Below are 25,276 nucleotides of genomic sequence, written 5' to 3' on the forward strand. Positions count from 1 at the left end.
CATTTTTTTAAGTTTTAAAGTCTTCTTAAAAAAAGAGGTATTAAAAACCCGGGTTAAATTTGGTTATAACCTAGATGTCCAGGTTTATAGTAAAAAAAAGGGATAAAATCCGAATATTCGATTACAATCCAGTTATCCACCCGGATTATTTTCAGATTAATCCAGACAGATTTTAACATCCGGATCTGGTTGCACACTCCTAAGTACTAATCAAACAGCTTGTATTATCAAATTTGTAACAAAAATAGTATTTTTTTAGAGAGAGAGAGGAAATAAGGATTACAAAAAACTGGAATAAAAATTGAATCCGAGCATATACAAAAATCTTTTTATTCACCCGGATCTAATCCAAGTAGATAACCGCCTGGATTCACCTAGATTTTCAAATTCTGAAAACAAACTTTAATAACAAGTGCCACGATTTTAATCTCTATTATACGGGAAGGCCTTTATACGCATGCATCGTCGCGATTATGCAACTCTAACGACTACACATGCAATTCTATCATATTTGTAGTCTTTAGATGCAACTTTAACGACTACACATGAGTTTTTTAAGTGAATGTGGAATTTTCCAAGGAAAACTACATAACAGAGAATCGTAGTGTCTTTTCTAATTGTGATTCACATTCACAACCTATTGATCTGCTTATTAGTTATTAAATCAAAGCAAACCAACAACAGTTTATTGTAATATGGACTCCAATCTATGGTTTACTATCATTTTTTTTTTTAGTTTTACCTGATGTTTATCATTTGTCAACTAACATCTAATTTCAAACATTATATTAAATTAAGATGAAAATATGTACAATTTAAAATATTTAGACGTCGATTGGTTGTACAGATTAGATGAGAAATAAGTTGAGAATTAAATAAATTATTATTATAATATAATTTTTGTTTTAAAATTTAAAAAAAATAAATTATTTATTATAATTTGTGTAAAAATTAAAAAAAACTATAATAATTGTATGAGATGTCTAGCAAACCAGACTAGGCCTTAGTATATGATCACATGCTATCTCTCGATCTGATCAATACCAATAACACCAATGTACAACGTAATCCCAAAAGTTTATCTCTCTCTCACTCTCTCCTTCCGAAACTTTATCTCTCACTCTGGGAAAAAACTTCTAGATCCTAAAAAAACCTCCAGATTTGTTTTTGGCCAGAGGAGGTCGAGCTTCTCCCTTTCCTTCCCTCTTTTTTCCTTTATTATCCTCTTTCTATATCTTATTCTCTTATTTCTTAGTTTATTTTTCTTCCTTCAAGGTTAAAAAAGTCAAATCTATAATTCTCCAGCGACACACGCAGCACAAAAAAACTCTAAGATGCAAATTGTTTGGAGGATAGTGACAGTTTTGCAAAAATTACCATGAGTGGTCCTCAAGCACCACTCACAACTACGCATGGTTCTCACGCGCCACTCCTTTTGACAACTCTTCAAGCCACATGCGTTAGATCATCGGAATTGCCACTATCAGATCTTTCAGATTTGACTTTGTGGCTAAAAAGATACAAGCTTGTTACCTTCATACACATTCAAAGTCTACCGAAATTAGTCCAAACTATAATTCATCATTTTTCATTCTCCTTTTCCTTATTGTATAGTAAAAATAAAAACTATTGACTACGTGTTTCGTATGCCTAAGAACCAGGCTCTCAGCGGTTTGGATATTCGTTCTCGTGGGTTGCAATCATAGGGAAGGGGGTTGACAAAGAGCAGCCTTCGGGTGGCCCGGGAAACCTTTGATTCTTAAGTCAGCGATAATCCTTAGATAATATTGGAAAGCAAAAATATATAGCAAATAAAGTCTTAGTCAAAATTTCGATTCCTTTACGTGACGATTGCAGATGCTTTTATACCCAACCTCAAGAGTCAGACTACCATACCCTGTAACATGGGTGGAGGGGTGTCCCCTCAGAGTTCCCTCTGCGATGCTTCTTTTAATGCGGCGTGGCCCTTTGGAGGAAGCAATTAATGCAACGTGATTTTATAGTGAGTTCATTTAATACAACGTGATCCTTTAGTATTGCTTTAGAGTCCAGTCCCCTCCATCTGGAGTGCCTCCTTCCTCATTTTGCTAGTGTAGGCCCCCACACTCTCTACTTAGCGTCCCATCCCGACCTAGATTTGCATGCCTAACTTACGTGGGTCCTCAGTCCCCATCGAATCACTGAGGGGCTCTATGGATCTGGGCTGATCCTCTTGAGCCTAAGGCCGTGGGGAAAAATCTCCCTAACAAATGAGTTCATCTTTTCAATGGTTTTGTTCGCGACTCCGAAAAGATTGAGTCATCATTTTCTATAAATGGTGAGATTGAGTCTCTGTTTAAACAGAGTGATGTCTTTTGAATGTTTTTGTATAAAGAGGTCTAGCAGTATTAAAGTTCAGATCAGTCTAATAATGTACTGATGGAGTTCTAAAAGATTGATATGAAAATATCATAAAATGTGTCTATATAAATTTTTCTTGATAAATGAATGATAATATTTTACTAAAAAAAAAACAATTACACCGTCTTCAATCAAACTAACGGATTATATCTACCCACGTCGTACATTGTCGACCAGATTTACGTCTGACCCATTGGCATTAATAACGTATCCAACATTGTGGACCGCTTGATTTTTTTTTTTTTTTTTTAAAAAAGCAAAAAAGAAAAGAAAAAGAAAGACATTGTGGACTGCTCCGACGTCGTTTTGATGATATTCTATACGTGATTTTACCCCTCCAGCCTGAACATGGCTTCATCAGTCGGGCTGCTTCTGTGTGAAAATAGCGACGTCGGTTTGCCGCTGTGAAGCTTCGTCTTTCAGTAATCATGAAGGTTTTGGGGTTCGCGAAGAAGAGTTTGAATGGTCTACAAAACGATGGTATTGCCAGAATCAAAGCATACCCACCTCCGCTCAATCAGATTCTAAGAAGAGGCCTATCAGACTCCAACGTTTTTAATGGCCATCAAGAAGATACGGTGCTTCCGGTTCTGATAGTGGGGGCTGGACCTGTCGGTCTCGTTCTCGCTATACTTCTTACCAAACTGGGTATTACTTCTTCGACCCTAGTATTTTCTTTCCTATCTCATTTGGCTGCCTAGAGAGTTTGTGAAGTGAAAACGAAATCCGGATGTGTTGCTTTTATTCATTGTGTGTAAAAGATTTTTTTTTTGGGGATAATAATGAAAATGTGAATCTGGATATATTAGTGCCATCGTTGTGTATTAGTTCTATGTTTAATTGGGCAGTGAATGCTGGTTTTAGTGGGAATCGGTTATGCTGGTACTTTGTTTTAGTTGGGGTGTGTGAGAATGTAATGGTTCATGTGGTCTGGCAAGTCATCGTTTTAAAATGTTGGGAGTTGTTGTAGGAGGCTATTAGTATTATCGTTTTTAACAGTGAATTGTCATTCGTGAAATCTATCTTTTTGTTCACCATTCGGTGTTCCCCCTTGCGGATTGATGTGGGTGATGCAATTTTAAGGTTATAGTTTTACAAAATTTCTCACTTTCCACTGCTGAATTATCATCCTTAATGGTCTTTGTAGGTGTGAAATGTGCGGTTTTGGAGAAAGCCAAGACATTTTCTAAACATCCACAGGCTCATTTCATTAACAATCGAAGTATGGAGGTTGGCTAGCACGCATGAAAATAAAATTCAATTGGGCTGGTTATTTTTTTTTCCCAAATTGGAATTTCTTTTAAACTAATAAAAAAGTTCCAACTTCATTAAATGTGTTGATTTACCTTGTCAGGTGTTTCGCAAGATAGATGGGCTGGCAGAGGAGATCCAGAGCTCTCAATCTCCTGTTAATCTATGGCGAAAGTTCATATATTGTACTTCACTCACTGGTTCTGTTCTTGGTTCAGTGGACCATATGCATCCTCAAGGTTTGATTTTCTTCAGTATTCTAATATTGCCACTCTTTATGCAATACTGTTGGGTATATTTCCTACATGCAGTCATTCTTTCAAGTAGGGTTGTGAGATTAAAACCTGTGGTGTGCACCGGACGGGGTTTTGTCTGCAGGAGTAGATCCGAAGGGCCCTGCCTTGGAGAGAGAGAGAGAGAGAGAGAGAGAGAGAGAGAGAGAGAGAGAGAGAGAGAGAGAGAGAGAGAGAGAGAGAGAGAGAGAGAGATTATATGTGAAGTCATGGGTATTATTTTTGCTTAGGTTCCTCAACATAAAAAAAAAAGAGAGATTAAAACCTGTGGTGTGCTAGTTAATTATATGTGAAGTCATGGGTATTATTTTTGTTTATTGTGCAAGTGTTTAATGCCCTTGTACTTAAAAAAAGTGTTTGATGCCCGTTGATGTATGTCATTTCCTACCAGTAGGCAATGCGAGGTATGAGAACACTTTATGTGACTTATGACCTTCAAAAGATCAAGCATGATATAATCCTCTTGTTTTTTGACACCAGATTTCGAGAAAGTTGTGAGCCCAGTCTCTGTTGCACACTTCTCACAGTACAAGTTGACTGCATCACTACTTAAGCAGCTCGAAGATCTTAGCTTCCATGTTTACACATCGCAAGTCCTAGAAGGCCTGAATCATAGGCCCCTTAAGGGAAGGGAAATTTTGCTGGGGCACGAGTGTGTGTCCATTGATGCCACCGGCCAATGTGTTAAAGCAACTGCAGCTTTTCTTGAGGAAGGGAAGTATATGCAGAAGAATGTTCAGTGTAACATCCTTGTTGGTACCGATGGTGCTGGAAGTACTGTCCGGAAGCTCGTAGGAATAGATTTGAGAGGTGAGAGAAACTTACAAAATCTTGTCAGTGTCCATTTTCTAAGCAGAGACCTTGGACAGTACTTGCTCAATGAGAGACCCGGTATGCTGTTTTTTATCTTCAATACTGAAGCCATTGGGGTCCTTGTTGCTCATGATCTCAAGCAAGGGGAGTTTGTATTGCAGGTATTTCAGGATTAGGTAATAATGCTACTATATTGTGCACCATATACTCAAATTTTGAATTACTAACTGCTCATGAATTTACAGATACCTTTCTATCCACCTCAGCAAAACCTTGAAGATTTCACTCCCAAGGTATAAAGGAAAATTACTAGGTAGCTTGAGAGAGTGAGATGCCCTATTGAAAATCTTGATACTTTACATGTGATGATCCTTCTGAGGATTTTTTAGCCATAGTGATGAATTTTATTGTTAGTTTTTCTGTGAAGGATTAAACTTTTTGTAGATATGCAAGAAGTTGATATTCAAATTGATTGGTCAAGAGCTTTCAGACATAGATGTGATTGATATAAAGCCGTGGGTGATGCATGCGGAGGTTGCCGAGAAGTTTGTATGTAATGGCAATCGCATAATACTTGCTGGTGATGCTGCTCATCGATTTCCTCCTGCTGGTGGTTTTGGTCAGTAGCCCTCATTTGTGTGGATGTTACAATTCCTCTAGTATATATGATGCGAAGTGTTTTTCCCTGAAGCTTGTCTTAACATTGTGAACTATTTTAAATTAAAGTTAGAAAGAATCATTTTTTTGAGAAAAGTAAGAAGTATATTATAAAAGAATCGGCAAAAGCCACGTTCAGTACAAAGAATGTCCTAGCTATGTAGGAACGAAGGAAAAAAGGAAATCATGAAGATCTTGGCCATTAAAATTAACAGCGATGGCCCAAGTACAAAGAGTTCTAAAAAAGAATGTTTTCAGCTCCTCCATCAATCTCTCTTTGTCCTCGAATGTCCGTGCGTTGCACTCTTGCCAAACGCACCATAGGATTCAAATCGGAACCATCTTCCATAAAGCCTTAATCTGGTTGTTACCCCTTAGGTCAATCCAGCTAGCTAGTGTTGCCACTACGGTCTCTGGCATAACCCATCCCAAGTCTAGTGTAACGCCCCGTTCCCGTAGGATAGAGACGTTACTAACAAACAGGATAAAATGCCCGGTAAAGAGACTCATTACTCTGAAGTACCTCATTTATTGAAAAAGACTTAAGTGAAATGATATAAATAGTCTTTTAACTTGAAACTGAATAAAGCAAAACATGAGCTAGTCTTAAACAAGACTAGTTATTGAAATGACATAAAAGAAACTTAATCCTTGTGTAAATGACACTTATTCAACTCTAAGTCCTTATACTAAATCTACTCCTGGCCATCCAGCTCTGCATCATCATAATCCCCATCTGTGGCAATCAACATAGAAGAAAACAAAAGACAAACAATAAAAATGAGTCGAATACTCAGTAATAATACATCATACCATAAATACTATCTAGCTTAGCATAAATTTGATTTTTAAAGCCTTATCATAACTTTCATATAATATTTATGGATTAACATGAACGGAAACATTCATAATCATGGCAAACTTGAAGCGTGAATGCATGAGTAACTTGTTTATCTTGAATTGTACTTATTTCATGGTGAACCACGCTTGAGTCCATGGCACCACATAACTTGTCATGTAGTGAAACACGCTTGAGTCCGTGTTTCACTTAACTTGCATAACATGAAGTGAAACACGCTTGAGTCCGTGTTTCACTTATCTTGCTTGACGTGGAGTGAAACACGCTTGAGTCCGTGTTTCACTTATCTTGCTTGACTTGGAGTGAAACACGCTTGGGTCCATGTTTCACTTATCTTGCTTGACATGAAGTGAAACATGCTTGGGTCCATGTTCACTTAACTTGCATGACATGGAGTGAAACACGCTTGAGTCCGTGTTTCACTTAACTTGTGGTAACCACGCTTGAGTCCGTGGTACCGTCTTAGCATGACTATGGTAAACACGCTTGGGTCCGTGCTACCCTAAAATGTTTATCTTTCTTAATGCATGATAATTTTCTTGGACTTCATAGACTTTTCTAGCATGGCATATTCTTGTACATGGCATGGCATAACATGATATATTCTTGTACATGGTATAGCATAGCATGACATGGCCTAACATGATTTAATCATTTTATGACATTTCATGGCATGCATGATCTCAAACTACATGAATATGGCATACATGATCTGGCTATTTATTACATGGCATGCTTGACTTAGGTTATTGCATGAACAATACATGGCATACATGGTCTAAGCACTACATGAATGAAGCATGCATGATCTGGCTATTTTAATTCATAGAATACCTATCTTAAATTATTATATGATCATATCATGGCTTCCATGTGATTTTAGTAACATTCAATCCATCAATCAACAATCCATAAAAGCATAACACATATATAGGCTTACTTTCATATAAATCATCATAATTCATAGAAGTTCATGAAAGCGATCTAACCTTGACTTTGCTCTTAGCTCAACGTAGATAACCATCAAAACCATATCATATTACCGTACCCAATTATAATATTTACATTACACATACATTTATATGATCATATTATTTACCTCTTAGCGCTGCTTCCGAAAACTCACGTCGTAGCTCGTGACCTATACGAGGCACTAGACGTTACTAATCTTTCTAGAAAACGTGTCGTAGCAATCTAATTACTTAAAATCTTACCATATAGATAATCTAATAAATATTCAAATAAAGGTTAAATAAGCTAATATTATTCCAAAACTCATATCACGATACTTAATATTTTGTGCAAACACATAACTTAATAATTTTATAAAAACTAGTTAAAGGTTAATTGGAATATGAATTATGATAATAAGCTGAAACAATATACTAGAATACTTTAAAGGTATCCTTAAAAGCCCTTAAATATTTTCTATAAAAAGGGTCTAAGACTAATTTATTTAAGTAGATAAAGTTTCTGTAAAGGTGATGTTTTCCTTTTTTTCTGAAAATATAATCTGTCCAAAAAAATCACTAAAACAATTGCTGAAATGTAGTAAAATCAAGCCCTAATTTAAAATAATATGATAGCAACCACTTAAGAAAGCAGGAGGCCCAAGGCCTAAGTGAGGGGCAGCCCACGTATAGGAACATAAAATAAGGCATAGGCTGTGACGCCCCCAAATTCCATTTGGGATCGAACGGAAATTTGAAGCGTCGAGACATGCAACACAAGGTTACCTGCCCCCGTTCATGACATATAAGATGCAATGTTCCTAACATGCATCTAACAATATGCAATATTCGCATCGGATAATTTTTTTTTTTTTTTTAGCAATACTATGCACCAAATTGAAAATATTCCAAATGCTTAAAACATACTCCATACATAAAAACCTATTGAACAACTAAAATCACAACACTAGTCCAAAATAGTTATGATCCAAAAGTACTGAAGATGCAACTCCATCGTACAAGTAGTAATTTAACTACTATATTAACATTAACGACGCACCGTCGTTCAATCGATTGTGTCTAGTTGGTCAGCTCCTGATCCTCCTTCAAGTCCTGTAACAAGATCTACCATTCGAGGGGAATGGTAGTTGGGACTACCACAGTGAGATTTGATTTCAAATCTCAGCAAGTTAACAAAAAACTTCCACACATGCTAATGATGCATGGATGACAGTAGAAGCATAAATGTATAATCAAATTCATAAATAATTAAAGCATAATTTAGCGTACAACATAGCATAATTGACATAACTTAAATTGAAACATGAACTGAACTTGACTTGACATGAACTTGATCTGAAACTTGACTTAGTATGAACTTACTCTGAAACTTGAATTAACATGAAAAATACATACTCCACAGTTGTTGTGGCCTCATGTATTCTACGTGTAAATACATACTCCACAGTTGTTGTGGCCCCATATAATCTACGCAAACTTGACTTAACATGAAAAATACATACTCCACAGTTGTGGCCCCATGTATTCTACGTGTAAATACATACTCCACAGTTGTTGTGGCCCCATGTATTCTACACAAACTGAATGTACTCAAGATGAAACGTGACTAGAAAACTAAAGGATTGGAGCTCTGACGTAACATAACTTGATTTGAACATAACTTGAAATACATGACCAATTTGAGATAGAAACATTTCGTAACATGGCATAACATATAATAGACAACATATTTAACATGACATACTTGTAATGTACAGTAATACATGACAAAATATATTATGTAACAGATAAAAATTGATGACAGAATAAATTCTGTATAATAGATAATTACGTGATAACTTGGCATGGCATGACATATATGATAACATACATACATACACTATAGTTCCTTTACTTAGCACACATACACAGTAGACTGCTAGTAAGTTAAAAGCTAACTTACCTCGATCTCTGCGTTTCTTATAAAACTTCAAGTGCGATCACGAGGAACTGTAATTAGTGATTCTAAAAGTTAGAACTAAATCACTAATAATTTGAAATATGGAAAATACTAACTTAAAGAGTAAAATTTTCATTTTACTCTCTACATGTGGGAAAATGACCGTTTTACCCATAACTTAAGGATTTTGCATACTAACTCTAAAAGTTTCCAAAATTTACATTCCTCATGTAAATTTTGTCCTAAAATTAAATATCAACTCAGAAAAATTTAAAACAAAACACAACTATGAAGAACACACTATGGTCGAAACATCCATAGGCCATTTCCCTTTATTTTTGTTGCAATTCCTTCCAACTTCAAAACTCATGCTTAAACCAAAATTTTGCAACAAACATCTTCCAATCCTAAGTTCAAAACCATACTTAAAACATCCATTTAGAAAAAGCTAATAATCAACACCAAACTTTTTTGTAAAAAGATCCAAGCACTTGAATCACAAGTTTTGACCTTAAATCAAAACATCTCCAAGAATTTCAAAAATCAAATCTTACTTCTAACATATTCATAATATCATCCTAACATCAACCATGCTTTAAATCATCAAACTAAAGTCACCAAAATCACAAAATAACATTTGGAGTTTTTGGTTTTACACTTAGTCCAAAAACAGGAACTTTTTCCTCAACTAGTTTTGATAAATCTCTTGATCTATGACTTATAAATATATGATCTTCAAACCAAACCATTACATGGTTTAAAAAGATGTCCTAAAACATATACAAGCTTCTAATTCAAGATCACATGGTTAGAAATTAACCAAAACATAAATTTAGCCAAGAATATCCACACTTTGGCTTATCTGAATATCTCTTTGCATAAAATTTCATATATTTGAAACTAACATCAAATATCTTCAAAATAATAATATAACATGTATATAAGATGTTTAGGATCCTCCAATAAAATTATCAAAGTCATTAGAATAGGTTTAGACCACCAAAGAGTTAAACTTTCTCAAAACAGAAACTGTTTTTCCTCTTCCAGTTTCTAAGTTTCTAAATCTAAGAACATCTTTAATCAAAACCTTTAATCATGCAAAAATCCTCAACCAATAGTCACATATACATGTTAACAATACTCCATAAAAATTTCGGACCAATATCTATCCATTAGCTTGGTCAAAAACTCCAAATTATAACATATTCTCCAGTTTATCTCCCAGAATGACCTTTCTATAGTTTACACAATATTTGACTGATCAAATGATCTTCAAATGGGGCAAATAAGATATCCATGTAAACTAGACTAAAAAAGGAACAATTATATGAAGGAGACTTTATGATAAAACACTTACAACAGTTTCGAAATGGGCGTGCAAAAGATCTCCTAAAATCTGTCCGAGAGAGAGTGTTTGATAATCTTTTATTAGAAGGAATAATTGAAGATAAGTTCATGGGTGCTGGCTGGACACATTTATGGACGAGATAAGGGAGGTGATAAGGCTGGAGTTGAGAATTGAGTGTGGTTTTCTCCTACCCAAAATATCTATAAAAGATCATCTCATAATATTCTATCCAATAATATCTACAAAAATCAACTTAAGATATTTTTATCTAATAATATCTATAAAAATCAACTCAAAATATTTTTACCCAATAATATTCACGAAAATTACCTCAAGATATTTCTTTTTATCCAATAATATCTACAATTTTGAACAGACGTTTTGTCCGAAAATATGAAAAAATGTTATTGCGCCATAAGATTTTAAATAACCCTCCGAGTCTAATGGCACAAATCATAATACATTTTGACACTTCTAACTATCTCCAATAATCAAAAATACACTTTTGATACCATAGTAAATAATAACACTAACTATGTAGTTAGACAAAAACTTATACGATTAATGGATTCGTGAAAACTTATGGGTTTTTCAAGAGATTCCTAAAGTTAATAGAAATTTCACAATTGAATTTCTAGCGGGCTGTTACAATCTCCCCTCCTAAAAAAAAGATTTCGTCCTCGAAATCGAAGTAAGTAAGAAATAACAATTCAAAAGTTAAGGAAACACATATACTTTATTGATATTCGAATAACGAAGTACAACGTCTGATATTGTCAGTCCCGTACAAGTGAACCACAAAGTATCAATTAAGCAAAAGCCCAAAACAACTCTGCAAGACTGAATTTAGATGTCAAACAACTAGGGGTACTTGACTCGCATATCAACTTCCTTCTCCCAAGTCGCCTCTTGAATATTATGATTTTGCCAAAGTACTTTAACCAATGGGATCTTACGGTTCCGCAACTCTTTATCTTTCCAGTCAAGAATTTGCATTGGCTTCTCTTCATAGGTCAAGTTGGGTTGTAAAGGTATGCTATCGGGATCCACTATCATTGGTGTCTGATTCCCAAAACTCTTTTTCAAAGAAGACACGTGGAAAACATTATGAATTCCATGGAACTCAGTTGGCAATTCCAAACGATATGCAACTACTCCCACTTTCTCCACTATCTCATAGGGTCCCACATATCTCGGACTTAATTTGTTTTTCACTCTGAAACGACTTACTCCTCTCATAGGAGATACCTTCACATAGACCCAATCTCCAACTTTAAAATCTATGCTCCTCCTTCGATTATCAGCGTAGCTCTTCTGTCGACTCTGTGCTGTTTTCATCCTTTCTTTAATCAAGTGTACTTGGTCCTTAATCTCTTGTAAGACTTCTGGTCCAACTATTTTGCTTTCTCCTACTTCATCCCAATACAGAGGTGATCTACACTTTCTACCATACAAGGCTTCATATGGTGCCATTTGAATAGTGGCCTGAAAACTATTGTTATAAGCAAATTCTACCAAATGTAATTGTTTCTCCCAATTCCCTTTGTAATCCAAAACACAGGCTCTTAGCATATCTTCCAAAGTTTGAATCGTCCTTTCTGTCTGTCCATCTGTTTGTGGGTGGTATGCACTACTAAACCTCAGACTAGAGCCCATCGATTCTTGTAAACTTTTCCAGAAGCGTGACGTAAAACGAGGGTCTCTATCTGATACGATCGTCTTAGGCACTCCATGCAATCTGACAATCTCTGCTATATAAATTCTCGTCAATCTTTCTAGAGAATCTGTATTCTTAATGGGTATGAAGTGAGCACTTTTTGTCAGACGATCAACTATTACCCAGATAGTATTATTTCCGGCTGAGGTCCTTGGAAAGCCTACTATAAAATCCATGGAAATATCCTCCCATTTCCATTCTGGGATTGGCAATGACTGCAATTTACCGGCTGGCTTTTGGTGCTCTGCTTTTACTAATCTACAGACAGAACATTTGTTCACAAATTCTGCTACGTCCTTCTTCATTCCTTCCCACCAAAAAGACTGTTTCAAATCCTGATACATTTTTGTACTACCAGGATGAGCAGTGTAAGGTGTGTTATGAGCTTCCTTTAGTACTTTTTCCTTTAACTCTTCATCTGCTGGAATGACTCTTCGGTCCTTGTAATACAGAGTCCCATCCTCTCTGAGGCTAAAGTCCATTGGTCCTTTTGACTTTTCGATCTTTTTTACAACTTCCGCAAGTTTACTGTCCTTCTTTTGACGGTCTTTCAGTTCTTCCCAGTCCAATGGAATGAATTATTGGATTGTAGTCAACATGGTTTCCTGACTACGGTTTCTAATCAACAGTTTTCTCATACTACATAAGAGGGAATTTACTTTTGATGAAGGAACTGATGAAGCTTCTTGTCTGCTCTTGCGGCTTAAAGCATCAGCTACCACGTTGGCCTTTCCAGGATGATACTTGATGTCGCACTGATAGTCGCTGATTAATTCCAGCCATCTTCTTTGCCTCATATTAAGATTCTTCTGCTCAAACAGGTACTTTAGGCTTTTGTGATCTGTGAAGACTTCACACTTCTCTCCATACAAATAATGTCTCCAAATCTTAAGAGCAAAAACTACTGCAGCTAATTCCAAATCATGAGTAGGATAATTCTGTTCGTGATTCTTCAGTTGTCGTGAAACATAAGCAACCACTTTCCCTTCTTGCATTAGCACACATCCGAGTCCTGCTTTAGATGCATCGCTATATACTACAAAAGATTTAAGAGGTTCCGGCAGTGTAAGTACCGGTGCGGTGGTAAGTCTTTTCTTCAACTCAAGAAAACTTGTTTCGCACTTATCATTCCAAGTAAATTTCACATTTTTCTTAGTCAGGGCGGTGAGTGGTCCAGACAAACGGGAGAATCCTTCCACAAATCTCCTATAGTAACCAGCCAGTCCTAAGAAACTTCGGATCTCATGCACACTGGTCGGTCTCTGCCAGTTCGTTACAGCTTCAATCTTGCTCGGGTCTACTGCTACTCCTCTACTAGAGATCACATGACCTAGAAATTTTACTTCTTCCAGCCAGAACTCACACTTACTAAGTTTGGCATAAAGTTTCTGATCCTTAAGTATAGTTAAAGCCATGCTTAGATGATGTCTGTGTTCCTCCTTGTTCTTAGAGTAGATTAAGATGTCATCAATGAATACGACAACAAAATTATCCAAATAAGGTCTGAATATTTTGTTCATCATGTCCATGAATGCGGCTGGAGCATTGGTTAACCCAAAAGGCATCACTAAAAACTCAAAGTGGCCATACCTTGTCCTAAAGGCAGTTTTCAGCACATCTTGATCCTTGACTTTTAGCTGATGATACCCGGATCTCAGGTCAATCTTTGAAAACACTGCTGCTCCTTGCAACTGATCCAACAAATCATCGATTCTGGGTAATGGGTATCTATTCTTAATCGTCACTTTATTCAACTCTCTATAGTCTATACACATCCTCATAGATCCATCTTTTTTCTTCACAAATAACACAGGTGCTCCCCACGGCGAAGAACTAGGGCGGATAAAACCCTTCTCCAAAAGTTCTTCCAATTGTAGCTTGAGCTCCTTCAACTCGGTAGGGGCCATACGATATGGCGCCTTGTGAGTCGGAGTTGTTGCCGGCTCCAACTCTATTTGGAATTCTACTTCTCTATCTGGTGGTAAACCAGGTAACTCATCAACGAAAACTTCAGGAAAGTCTTCAACCACAGGTATCCCTTGGATTCCTATAGTTTTGGTTGTCTCCTCTACAGTTATCAATAGAAACGCTGAGGCTCCATCATAGATACACTTCCTAGCTTGCAACGCCGAGATCAAAGGTGGGGTGGCCTTAACTGATGTTCCTGCGTAACTCATCCTGTCTTCAGTTGGAGGTTCAAACACAACCTCTCGTTTCCGACAGTCTATCTTAGCGTAGTGCTTGAAAAGCCAGTCCATCCCCAAAATCAGGTCGAATTCCATCTGACCGAATACTAACAAGTTAGCCTTCAGTGTCCTTCCTTCTAGCTCTAACGGACAATCATTAACTAAACGGGTACAAGATACTGTATTCCCATCGGGAATTAATACTACAACCCGTCGTGGTAATAGTTCAGTCTGCAAACTACAAATTCGTGCAAACGCTGCAGACACAAAGGACTGCGACGCACCTGAATCGAATAGTGCACAAGCCGAGAACCTAAACAAATTAACCCTTCCTAAAAAAAATATATATATACCAATATTAATACTAATTCTAACACATTCATAATACCTGCAACATCATAAATACTAAAAGGAAAGAAAAAAAATATAAAATAAAATAAAAAAAAATACCAGTCATGACGCCAGCTTCATCAGTTTCAGGTGCGTCAACATCAAAATCACCTGGTGTTACTGCATACACTCGTGCCGGGATGTGGGGCCTTGGCTTGCGATCACCAGCTCCACTACCTTGTTTGGCGTTAGGACAATCTCTAATCATATGTCCTGGTTTTCCACATCAGTAACAGACTCCATATCCCTTGTAACATTCTCCAGAATGAAGCTTACCACACTTAGGGCATGGTGAATAAAAGGACGGCTTCTGTCCTCCAATCATTATTCCCTTGCCTTTCTCCGGATTAGAAAAAGGCCTCTTTTTCTCAGCACTACTGCTTGTAGTAAATGGCATGGCCCTCTTTCGATCGGTCATGTTCTGGATCGCCAATTCCTTCTGCTCAGCCTCTGCTATTGTCGCTACATTTACCAACTCTTGGTAATTCTCTATTCTAAGGCAAGCTACTTGACTTCGGATTCTAGGCAGAAGTCCTGCTTGAAACTTTTGTGCCTGCATCTTTTGAGTTGAAATCAAGTGTGGTGCAAACCTTCCCAATGCCATGAATTTAGCAGCATACTGCTCTACAGTCAAACTACCTTGTTTTAAGGACGCAAATTCCAGGGCTTTCAATTGTTTGACAGAGTCTGGGAAGAATCTGTTGTCAAACTCTTCCTTGAACCTCTCCCAAGACAATGCAGCCATACTACCTAGTTCCCTAACTAGAAGTTGCCTACGTGTATCCCACCATATTCCAGCTTCTCCTTGGAATAGGTATCCAGCATATAGAACCTTTTGGTCCTCAAGACATCCACAAATCTCGTACGTTCTCTCGAGATCTATAATCCATTTCTCGGCTCTCAATGGTCCTTCATTACCAAAAAAATTTGGGTAACGGTAAAGCATAAACTTCTCATATGGACAACCCCTAACTTCGGGTCTAGGTGCGTTCACTTGTTGCTGTTGCTGATGTCTAAGCACGTCAGTCAGCATACGCACAGCTTCAGCTAATCCTCCATCCATCGGGGAATCATGATTCTCCTGATTGATACCACCTTCAGGGTTTTGAGGTATTCTACCATGAGTCATTTGTCGCTTCCTGTAACACACGAGTATACATATTACAATCATATAATACCTCTCATACCTTTAAGAAATTCAAGCCTAATGACAACTAAATTTCAAACCTAATATTTGGTGCATTTTCTAAGGACATGTGGATTTACTGCCCAGAGACGTATTGCTCTGATACCACCCTGTGACGCCCCCAAATTCCATTTGGGATCGAACGGAAATTTGAAGCGTCGAGACATGCAACACAAGGTTACCTGCTCCCGTTCGTGACATATAAGATGCAATGTTCCTAACATGCATCTAACAATATGCAATATTCGCAGCGGATAATTTTTTTTTTTCTTTAGCAATACTATGCACCAAATTGAAAATATCTCAAATGCTTAAAACATACTCCATACATAAAAACCTATTGAACAACTAAAATCACAACACTAGTCCAAAATAGTTATGATTCAAAAGTACTGGAGATGCAACTCCATCGTACAAGTAACTCCATCGTACAAGTAACTCCATCGTACAAGTAGTAATTTAACTACTATATTAACATTAACGACGCACCGTCGTTCAATCGACTGTGTCTAGTTGGTCAGCTCCTGATCCTCCTTCAGGTCCTGTAACAAGATCTACCATTCGAGGGGAATGGTAGTTGGGACTACCACAGTGAGATTTGATTTCAAATCTCAGCAAGTTAACAAAAAACTTCCACACATGCTAATGATGCATGGATGACAGTAGAAGCATAAATGTATAATCAAATTCATAAATAATTAAAGCATAATTTAGCGTACAACATAGCATAATTGACATAACTTAAATTGAAACATGAACTGAACTTGACTTGACATGAACTTGATCTGAAACTTGACTTAGTATGAACTTACTCTGAAACTTGAATTAACATGAAAAATACATACTCCACAGTTGTTGTGGCCCCATGTATTCTACGTGTAAATACATACTTCACAGTTGTTGTGGCCTCATGTATTCTACGCAAACTTGACTTAACATGAAAAATACATACTCCACAGTTGTTGTGGCCCCATGTATTCTACGTGTAAATACATACTCCACAGTTGTTATGGCCCCATGTATTCTACACATCACAATGCTGTTAAATACATACTCCACAGTTGTTGTGGCCCCATGTATTCTACACAAACTGAATGTACTCAAGATGAAACGTGACTAGAAAACTAAAGGACTGGAGCTCTGACGTAACATAACTTGATTTGAACATAACTTGAAATACATGACCAATTTGAGATAGAAACATTTCGTAACATGGCATAACATATAATAGACAACATATTTAACATGACATACTTGTAATGTACAGTAATACATGACAGAATATATTATGTAACAGATAAAAATTGATGACAGAATAAATTCTGTATAATAGATAATTACGTAATAACTTGGCATGGCATGACATATATGATAACATACATACATACACTATAGTTCCTTTACTTAGCACACATACACAGTAGACTGCTAGTAAGTTAAAAGCTAACTTACCTCGATCTCTGCGTTTCTTATAAAACTTCAAGTGCGATCACGAGGAACTGTAATTAGTGATTCTAAAAGTTAGAACTAAATCACTAATAATTTGAAATATGGAAAATACTAATTTAAAGAGTAAAATTTTCATTTTACTCTCTACATGTGGAAAAATGACCGTTTTACCCATAACTTAAGGATTTTGCATACTAACTCCAAAAGTTTCCAAAATTTACATTCCTCATGTAAATTTTGTCCTAAACTTAAATATCAACTCAGAAAAATTTAAAACAAAACACAACTATGAAGAACACACTATGGTCGAAACATCCATAGGCCATTTCCCTTTATTTTTATTGCAATTCCTTCCAACTTCAAAACTCATGCTTAAACCAAAATTTTGCAACAAATATCTTCCAATCCTAAGTTCAAAACCATACTTAAAACATCCATTTAGAAAAAGCTAATAATCAACACCAAACTTTTTTGTAAAAAGATCCAAGCACTTGAATCACAAGTTTTGACCTTAAATCAAAACATCTCCAAGAATTTCAAAAATCAAATCTTACTTCTAACATATTCATAATATCATCCTAACATCAACCATGCTTTAAATCATCAAACTAAAGTCACCAAAATCACAAAATAACATTTGGAGTTTTTGGTTTTACACTTAGTCCAAAAACAGGAACTTTTTCCTCAACTAGTTTTGATAAATCTCTTGATCTATGACTTATAAATATATGATCTTCAAACCAAACCATTACATGGTTTAAAAAGATGTCCTAAAACATATACAAGCTTCTAATTCAAGATCACATGGTTAGAAATTAACCAAAACATAAATTTAGCCAAGAATATCCACACTTTGGCTTATCTGAATATCTCTTTGTATAAAATTTCATATATTTGAAACTAACATCAAATATCTTCAAAATAATAATATAACATGTATATAAGATGTTTAGGATCCTCCAATAAAATTATCAAAGTCATTAGAATAGGTTTAGACCACCAAAGAGTTAAACTTTCTCAAAACAGAAACTGTTTTTCCTCTTCCAGTTTCTAAGTTTCTAAATCTAAGAACATCTTTCATCAAAACCTTTAATCATGCAAAAATCCTCAACCAATAGTCACATATACATGTTAACAATACTCCATAAAAATTTCGGACCAATATCTATCCATTAGCTTGGTCAAAAACTCCAAACTATAACATATTCTCCAGTTTATCTCCCAGAATGACCTTTCTATAGTTTACACAATATTTGACTGATCAAATGATCTTCAAATGGGGCAAATAAGATATCCATGTAAACTAGACTAAAAAAGGAACAACTTATATGAAGGAGACTTTATGATAAAACACTTACAACAGCTTCGAAATGGGCGTGCAAAAGATCTCCTAAAATCTGTCCGAGAGAGAGTGTTTGATAATCTTTTATTAGAAGGAGTAATTGAAGATAAGTTCATGGGTGCTGGCTGGACACATTTATGGACGAGATAAGGGAGGTGATAAGGCTGGAGTTGAGAGTTGAGTGTGGTTTTCTCCTACCCAAAATATCTATAAAAGATCATCTCATAATATTCTATCTAATAATATCTACAAAAATCAACTTAAGATATTTTTATCTAATAATATCTATAAAAATCAACTCAAAATATTTTTACCCAATAATATTCACGAAAATTACCTCAAGATATTTCTTTTTATCCAATAATATCTACAATTTTGAACAGACGTTTTGTCCGAAAATATGAAAAAAATGTTATTGCGCCATAAGACTTTAAATAACCCTCCGAGTCTAATGGCACAAATCATAATACATTTTGACACTTCTAACTATCTCCAATAATCAAAAATACACTTCTGATACCATAGTAAATAATAACACTAACTATGTAGTTAGACAAAAACCTATACGATTAATGGATTCGTGAAAACTTATGGGTTTTTCAAGAGATTCCTAAAGTTAATAGAAATTTCACAATTGAATTTCTAGCGGGCTGTTACATAGGCACTTAATGGCAGGATTGTAATTTTAACTAAAGGTTCTTCAAAAAGATGATTACGGGGGCTTTAAATGGCATAAAGGTAATATAAGAATTTATTTGGGGGGCTATTGGAAAAGTCTAAAGTAAAGCAAATGAAAGAGTCCAGGAGGCTTACGGGAATGGCTCACGCATAACATTGGAACCAAAGAAAGAAAAAGAAAAAGCAAGTGGATGTGCGATGCTTTACCGAGAGGAAGCTGAGGCGATGACAGCTCTGGGTTGACTGGAAGTGACCGGCAACACCATTGGTCTTCTCGGAATGGTGATGCAAACCAAGGGAGAGAGAGAGAGAGAGAGAGAGAGAGAGAGAGAGAGAGAGAGAGAGAATCTATTAAACCGAAACACAGAACAGAGGGAGAGAGAGAAGATTCCGGCGTGGGCTTACCGGAAGGGAGTGGGTTCGACGGGACTGGGCTGGTCGGCACTTTCTGTGGCGGTTTCCGGCGAGTTGGCTGCTTTGGTTGGCTGTGAGAGTGATTTTCCAGGTTTGTAGGAGCTGTTACGTTGGGCTGGTGTGAGTTTTCTGCCTATCTTTTTGTGTGTGAAGAGTCTGAGTAATGTGGGGTTTTATGGAGAAAGGGTTTCTTATTTACGTGGTCTTCAGAAGGAGTTTAGATAGGATCTGATTTGAGTGTCGTTCTGATCTCAGAATCTTTTTGAAAACAATTTGAAATCCATCCGATAAAAACAAGGAATACAAGATAAAAGAAACCTCTTTAAAACTCTACTTAATCTGATTTATTAAGTTATTTAACAAATTAATAATTATAAACATCTGAAGAAAGATAAATAAGTAATTAATAAAAGAATAAATAAAATAATAACATAACTAAATAATTTCTAACTGAATTAATCTAACTTCTAGGTTCGTATGTTACATCTAGTCTACTAAAAACCTCGTTCCACAACCCTCTAGTTACTTTGCAATGTAGTAGAAGATGATCCACAGATTCTCCCCCGTTTTTGCACATACAACACCAATCTACAATGATCACCCTTCATTTTCTCAAGTTGTCCGTTGTGAGGATCTTTGCCAGAGCAGCTGGCCACACGAAGAAGGCAGCTTTAAGGGGCGCCTTGTGTTTCCACAATCTTTTCCATGGAAACTGAGTATGATGCGTTTGTGTTAGGGACTTGTAGAACGCTCGTACCGTAAACAAACCTTTGCCTGATGATTTCCACTAGAAAGAATCATGAATCACTAAGAATGAATTTGTTCTTCATGCAATGAGATGGTTGGGAAGAATCTGTTTCATGACTTGTGGCTTGCCGAGGATGTTAGGAGTTACTGCCTTTAAGCTATTATTTTGTATACTTGGACACTAGTAATGCGTTGTGAATTGGATTCGATGCATTCCTTAAGGTGCCAATGCAAAAGAGGGGAAATGCTGTTTATACATGAAGTTTCCATACTGAGCATGCATATCTTTTCACCTTGAATTTGGTTGTATGTGAATATTAGACAGTTTAGGAATGGTTTGAGGTTTGGAATTTAGGATTTTATGACATCTATAAACAACACACACTTGTTTTCCGAAGTATGCAGGGGTTTTTTGTATGTGTGAAAAATATGTCAAACATTCATGGTGTGGGAGTCATGTCACCAACCATCTAATGTGCAAAATTGCTGATAATGAGTTTTCTACATATTTTCGTGAAACCGATAGTTTACTGGGCCATCACCTTCCATGCTTCTCTAGAATTAACTTTCCATGCTACCCCATTAGTTTGAGACAAGGAGGTGAAGACAAGCTCCTCTGGGCTCCTTCCAAGGAAGGGAAGTTCAATGTTTGTTCTTTCTATAATGTTCTTATTTCCCATGTTAGTAATCCATTTCTTTGGAAAAGTATTTGACAGACTAAGGTACCTTCAAGTGTTGCATTTTTTGCTTGGACAGTTTCCCTAGGAAAGGACCTCACCATTGATAATATGAGGACAAAAGACACATTGTTGCTATTTATTGGTGCTACATGTGTAAGAGAAGTGGGGGAGTCCATGGATCACCTTCTACTCCATTGCAAGATGGCTAGTGCTTGGTGGAGTATTTTCTTAGTCAGGTTGGGTTGGCTTGGCTTGGATCATGTCCTGAAGAATAATGTATCTTTTTGGCTCTTGAGGCGGGTTAGGTGGGAGCCCACTTTGAAATGTTATGGAAAATGTTTCCCACTTGCATCATATGGTGTATTTGGAGGAAAATGTACGGTAGAAATTTTGGGGGTTGTACTTGTCCAGAAATAGAAGTTTTTAGAATTGTGAATGGACGATGGAGGAGCTCAAGCTTTCTTTTCAATACTCTCATCCTTTGGATTGCTTTCTATAGACTTCAATGGGCTTAATTTTAATGATTTTCTTGTAGCCTTTTCTCTTTCTAGATAGGTGCTTCTCTTGTATATTTCCTGTGTACCTGGATTTCACATTTTGTGTTTTTTAATAAAATTTTATTACTTTAAAAAAAAAAAAAAAAAGATATCAGAGTTATCAGAGTTAACCTATAGATGTAATTTTGAAATGGATACCGTACATACTTATAAAAAAGAAAGAAATGGATACTGTACACTCCTGAAACCAGGTAGCCTTTGTGGCAGGATTAGATGAAAACAATTGTCCATGTCCTGCTTGATGAGATCTTAAGTTGATCGGAGGAGGAATTTTTCTAGTTATTTTAGTCAGTCTAGGAAAAATAATCTTTTGAATAATTTTACATAACTTGTGCAGGAATGAATACTGGCATTCAAGATGCTCACAATCTTGCTTGGAAAATAGCTTCTCTTGTAAAGGGTATTGCACCATCTTCAATACTCGAGACTTATGAAATGGAACGTAAACCGGTATTATTTGATTCCCACTAATAAAAAAAATTAATTTGGTTCCCATTAATTTTAGTTCTGAATGTAAGTGCATCCTTTACCTAAATTATTCGTCATCACCAGATTGCCATTTTTAATACAACACTTAGTGTTCAAAACTTTAGAGCAGCCATGGGAGTTCCTGCAGCACTTGGTATTGATCCAGCCGTTGCAAACTCTGGTAAATCAACACATCTTATTGCCTTGAATAATATCTTTGTATACTAATCAATGAGTCAAGCCTTTTAAACCCTGAGATGTTTTCACTTCCTGTTACTGATGACGTGATACTTATTGTCCCTTTTTCTGGAACTGCAGTTCATCAAATCATTAATGGTGGAGTTGGTTCTGTTTTACCATATGGACTACAGAGAGTAATTCTGGATGGAATTTTTACAGTAGGTCGTGCACAGCTCTCTGAGTATCTTCTGAATGAAAGCAACCCACTTGGTTCTTTGAGGCTTGCTAGATTAAGAAGTATATTTAAAGAAGGAAAGAGCCTTCAACTTCAGTTCCCTGCTGAGGATCTTGGTTTCAGGTATCACATCTCTTCAACTCAATATTTGGTTGTGCTGCTTCATTTAAGATTTTTTTTTTTTGTTTTTTTGATCGGTAATCAAGAAGTTTTATTCATAATAATAGGCAAAGGCCAGGTACACGGAGTATACTTGAGAAATACCTAACTAGAGTTTACAACTGAAAGAAGAAAGTCATGGACATTTTGTCTGTTACAGACAATGAACTAGTCCCTAGTGTTGTGTAGCTCTAACTAATAATGTGATTTCATAGAAACATGCCTTTTTAATTAACATTTGTCAGATCAATTGAATGAGTGGTTTTTGAACATCTGTCTAATTATGGGCTACTGATTTAGGTACCTCAAGGGAGCACTAGTTCCTGATAGTAATAGTTCACTGGGTGCTCCAGAACCACCGACTGGTCGTCGGAGGGACTATGTTCCTTCTGCAGATCCAGGATCAAGGCTGCCCCATATGGATGTGAGGGTGTTATCTGATCTATCAAGTGAGGTATGTAGTCACTTATTTTTGTTTTAGCTTCATCTTGAAATTACCTCAAAGGGTCCTTTTGTCATACCAAGATTGCTAGATGTTTGTATGATAGTTACATTAGACATCGTTTAGCCTTTAGGTAACAAATTGCTGGATGAAAATTGAAACAGAGCTCCTGAAACCTGAAGTGTCAAACTTGCCAGTGTTTTGAATGCTTTTTATATGCTAGCATGTCATGTTTTCCATTTGTAGTAATTTTAATGTGAGAAAACATTTTTGTAGGAGATCATTTCGACACTGGATCTTGTATCTAGTGACAAAGTTGAGTTCCTTCTGATTATAGCACCAGTTGATAAGTCCTGGCCTCTTGCTCATGCTGCAGTCAAGGTGGCGAAGGAATTCAAAGCTTCTGCTAAGGTATGTGTTTTATGGCCCAATGGAACTGTAAGAGGGATTGTAGCAGGAAGTAAGGTGGCATTGACCACTTTAGAGGATTACGTAAATGTTGTGGAAGTGAAGAGGTCACCAACTTCATCATCATGGTGGGATATATGTCAGATGACTGACAAAGGAGCCATTCTAGTTAGGCCTGATGAGCACATTGCTTGGCGTATGAAGTCGGCAATTGTTGGGGATCCTATTATGGAGATGAAGAGGGTTTTTTCTACAATATTGGGTGTAAAGCCAACAAAAATGTATGAAACCAGCAACTAATGCTATGACCTTTATTTGAATTCTCCATCTGGTTTGGAAGGTGCTTTATTGCCTGCAAGTACAGGTGCCACAGATCTCTTGCAAACTGGATGTTGGAGCAGACCCGATTGATCAATTCTTTATAGACGATTCATAGAATATTTGACCGTTCGTGGAATTTGACCTTAAATTTCTTGGGGTGGAAGCAATCCCATGGCAGAAGTGGCTGCTATTATAAGCTTGCTGTCTCCGTCTGTTATCTTTTGCAGGTATAATAACTTGTACCGTTATTTGAATGTTCTCTGTTAATTTTAAATTTTAAGACCAGCTCAGGAAAAAGTGGCAACAATTCACCCTCCTAAAGACGTAAAAGGAAGAGTGTAGAGCGAAAGAAACCGATAACGTAAACGAGACCAAAAAGAAAAGGGGCCGAAAGTTATGTTTTGAACTTGGTCACAAAGACAACATTTGGTGTGATACTTTATACTGACTATCGAGTGTAAGTTATGAAATCCTAAATTGCTTGAGAGTTAGAAGTTCTTGATTTTTATGATAGTTTTCTTTTTTTATATATACAAGTAAGAAGAATTTATTAATCCACATAAATAGGCAAGGTCTAAGTACACATGAAGTTTATAAGAGATGAACTGTTATATGTTTGTTTTGGAGTAATTGTCGGGGAACTCCACCAATTTCTCATGTATCATTTTGCCTAGTTAAATGAATATGCTTGCTAAGAAAAGAAAAAGAAAAAGAAAATATAAGAGATCAACTTAATTACAAGGTAAGCGCTGTGAAACTCAGCATAAAAGTCATTAAAACTAATCTCTACAATAACCTCCTAACATACTTTCTATCTTTATTTCCTTTGAATGCAAGGGTGGTGAATAGATTGGATAAGATTTTTTGTGGGAAGGTTTACAAGAAGAGAAAATATTGCATTTGATTAAGTGGGATAAGATATGTACCCTTTTATCTTTTGGGGGTTAGAAAGTTGAGATTCTCGAGAACCTTCAATAATGCAAGATTAGGGAAATGGTTATGATGGTATTATCTGGAAGGGAATGCTCTTTGGAGGAATGTTATTGATTTTAAATATGAGTATTTTGGGAGGTTGTTGCTCAAATGAAGAGAGGCATATGGTGTGGGAGTTCAGAAATTTATCTAGAATGCATGGGAAGATTTCTTCACTAATTTCAGATTTGAGGTGAGAAGGGGAACACAAATC

At 36.4% G+C, this 25,276-nt stretch overlaps 1 protein-coding gene and 1 long non-coding RNA gene across 3 annotated transcripts; one reads left to right on the top strand and one right to left on the bottom strand.

Moving 5' to 3' along the window:
- The first annotated feature begins 2,730 nt into the window (after positions 1-2,730).
- Positions 2,731-24,375, top strand: LOC122311097 (2,4-dichlorophenol 6-monooxygenase). Of its 2 annotated transcripts, none has more exons than XM_043125482.1 (11): positions 2,731-3,048; positions 3,548-3,630; positions 3,755-3,890; positions 4,425-4,918; positions 5,003-5,050; positions 5,202-5,376; positions 22,215-22,327; positions 22,430-22,526; positions 22,664-22,883; positions 23,220-23,373; positions 23,638-24,375. In XM_043125482.1, the coding sequence occupies exons 1-11, from the start codon at positions 2,829-2,831 to the stop codon at positions 24,067-24,069; spliced, it is 2,172 nt and encodes a 723-aa protein (XP_042981416.1). In that variant the 5' UTR covers positions 2,731-2,828; the 3' UTR covers positions 24,070-24,375. The 2 variants fall into 2 exon arrangements, with proteins under 2 accessions (XP_042981416.1, XP_042981418.1); XM_043125484.1 differs by having other exon boundaries at positions 2,980-3,048; positions 3,548-3,622.
- Positions 7,483-20,229, bottom strand: LOC122311098. The gene is made up of 3 exons (XR_006242730.1): positions 19,467-20,229; positions 15,572-15,574; positions 7,483-7,937 (listed from the first exon to the last, which is right to left on the bottom strand). It is a non-coding gene; the product is annotated as an uncharacterized LOC122311098 (long non-coding RNA).
- Positions 24,376-25,276: the final 901 nt, after the last annotated feature.

Source organism: Carya illinoinensis, chromosome 5 (genome assembly GCF_018687715.1).
Source record: "Carya illinoinensis cultivar Pawnee chromosome 5, C.illinoinensisPawnee_v1, whole genome shotgun sequence".
NCBI classification, from domain to species: Eukaryota; Viridiplantae; Streptophyta; class Magnoliopsida; order Fagales; family Juglandaceae; genus Carya; species Carya illinoinensis.

Excerpts from the sequence above, each read along its gene's own strand:
- LOC122311097 (XM_043125482.1), top strand. The coding sequence starts at position 2,829 with ATGAAGGTTTTGGGGTTCGCGAAGAAGAGTTTGAATGGTCTACAAAAC. Across the intron at positions 3,049-3,547 it reads TATACTTCTTACCAAACTGG|GTGTGAAATGTGCGGTTTTG; the intron begins GTATTACTTCTT and ends TGGTCTTTGTAG. Across the intron at positions 22,884-23,219 it reads GCTGAGGATCTTGGTTTCAG|GTACCTCAAGGGAGCACTAG; the intron begins GTATCACATCTC and ends CTACTGATTTAG.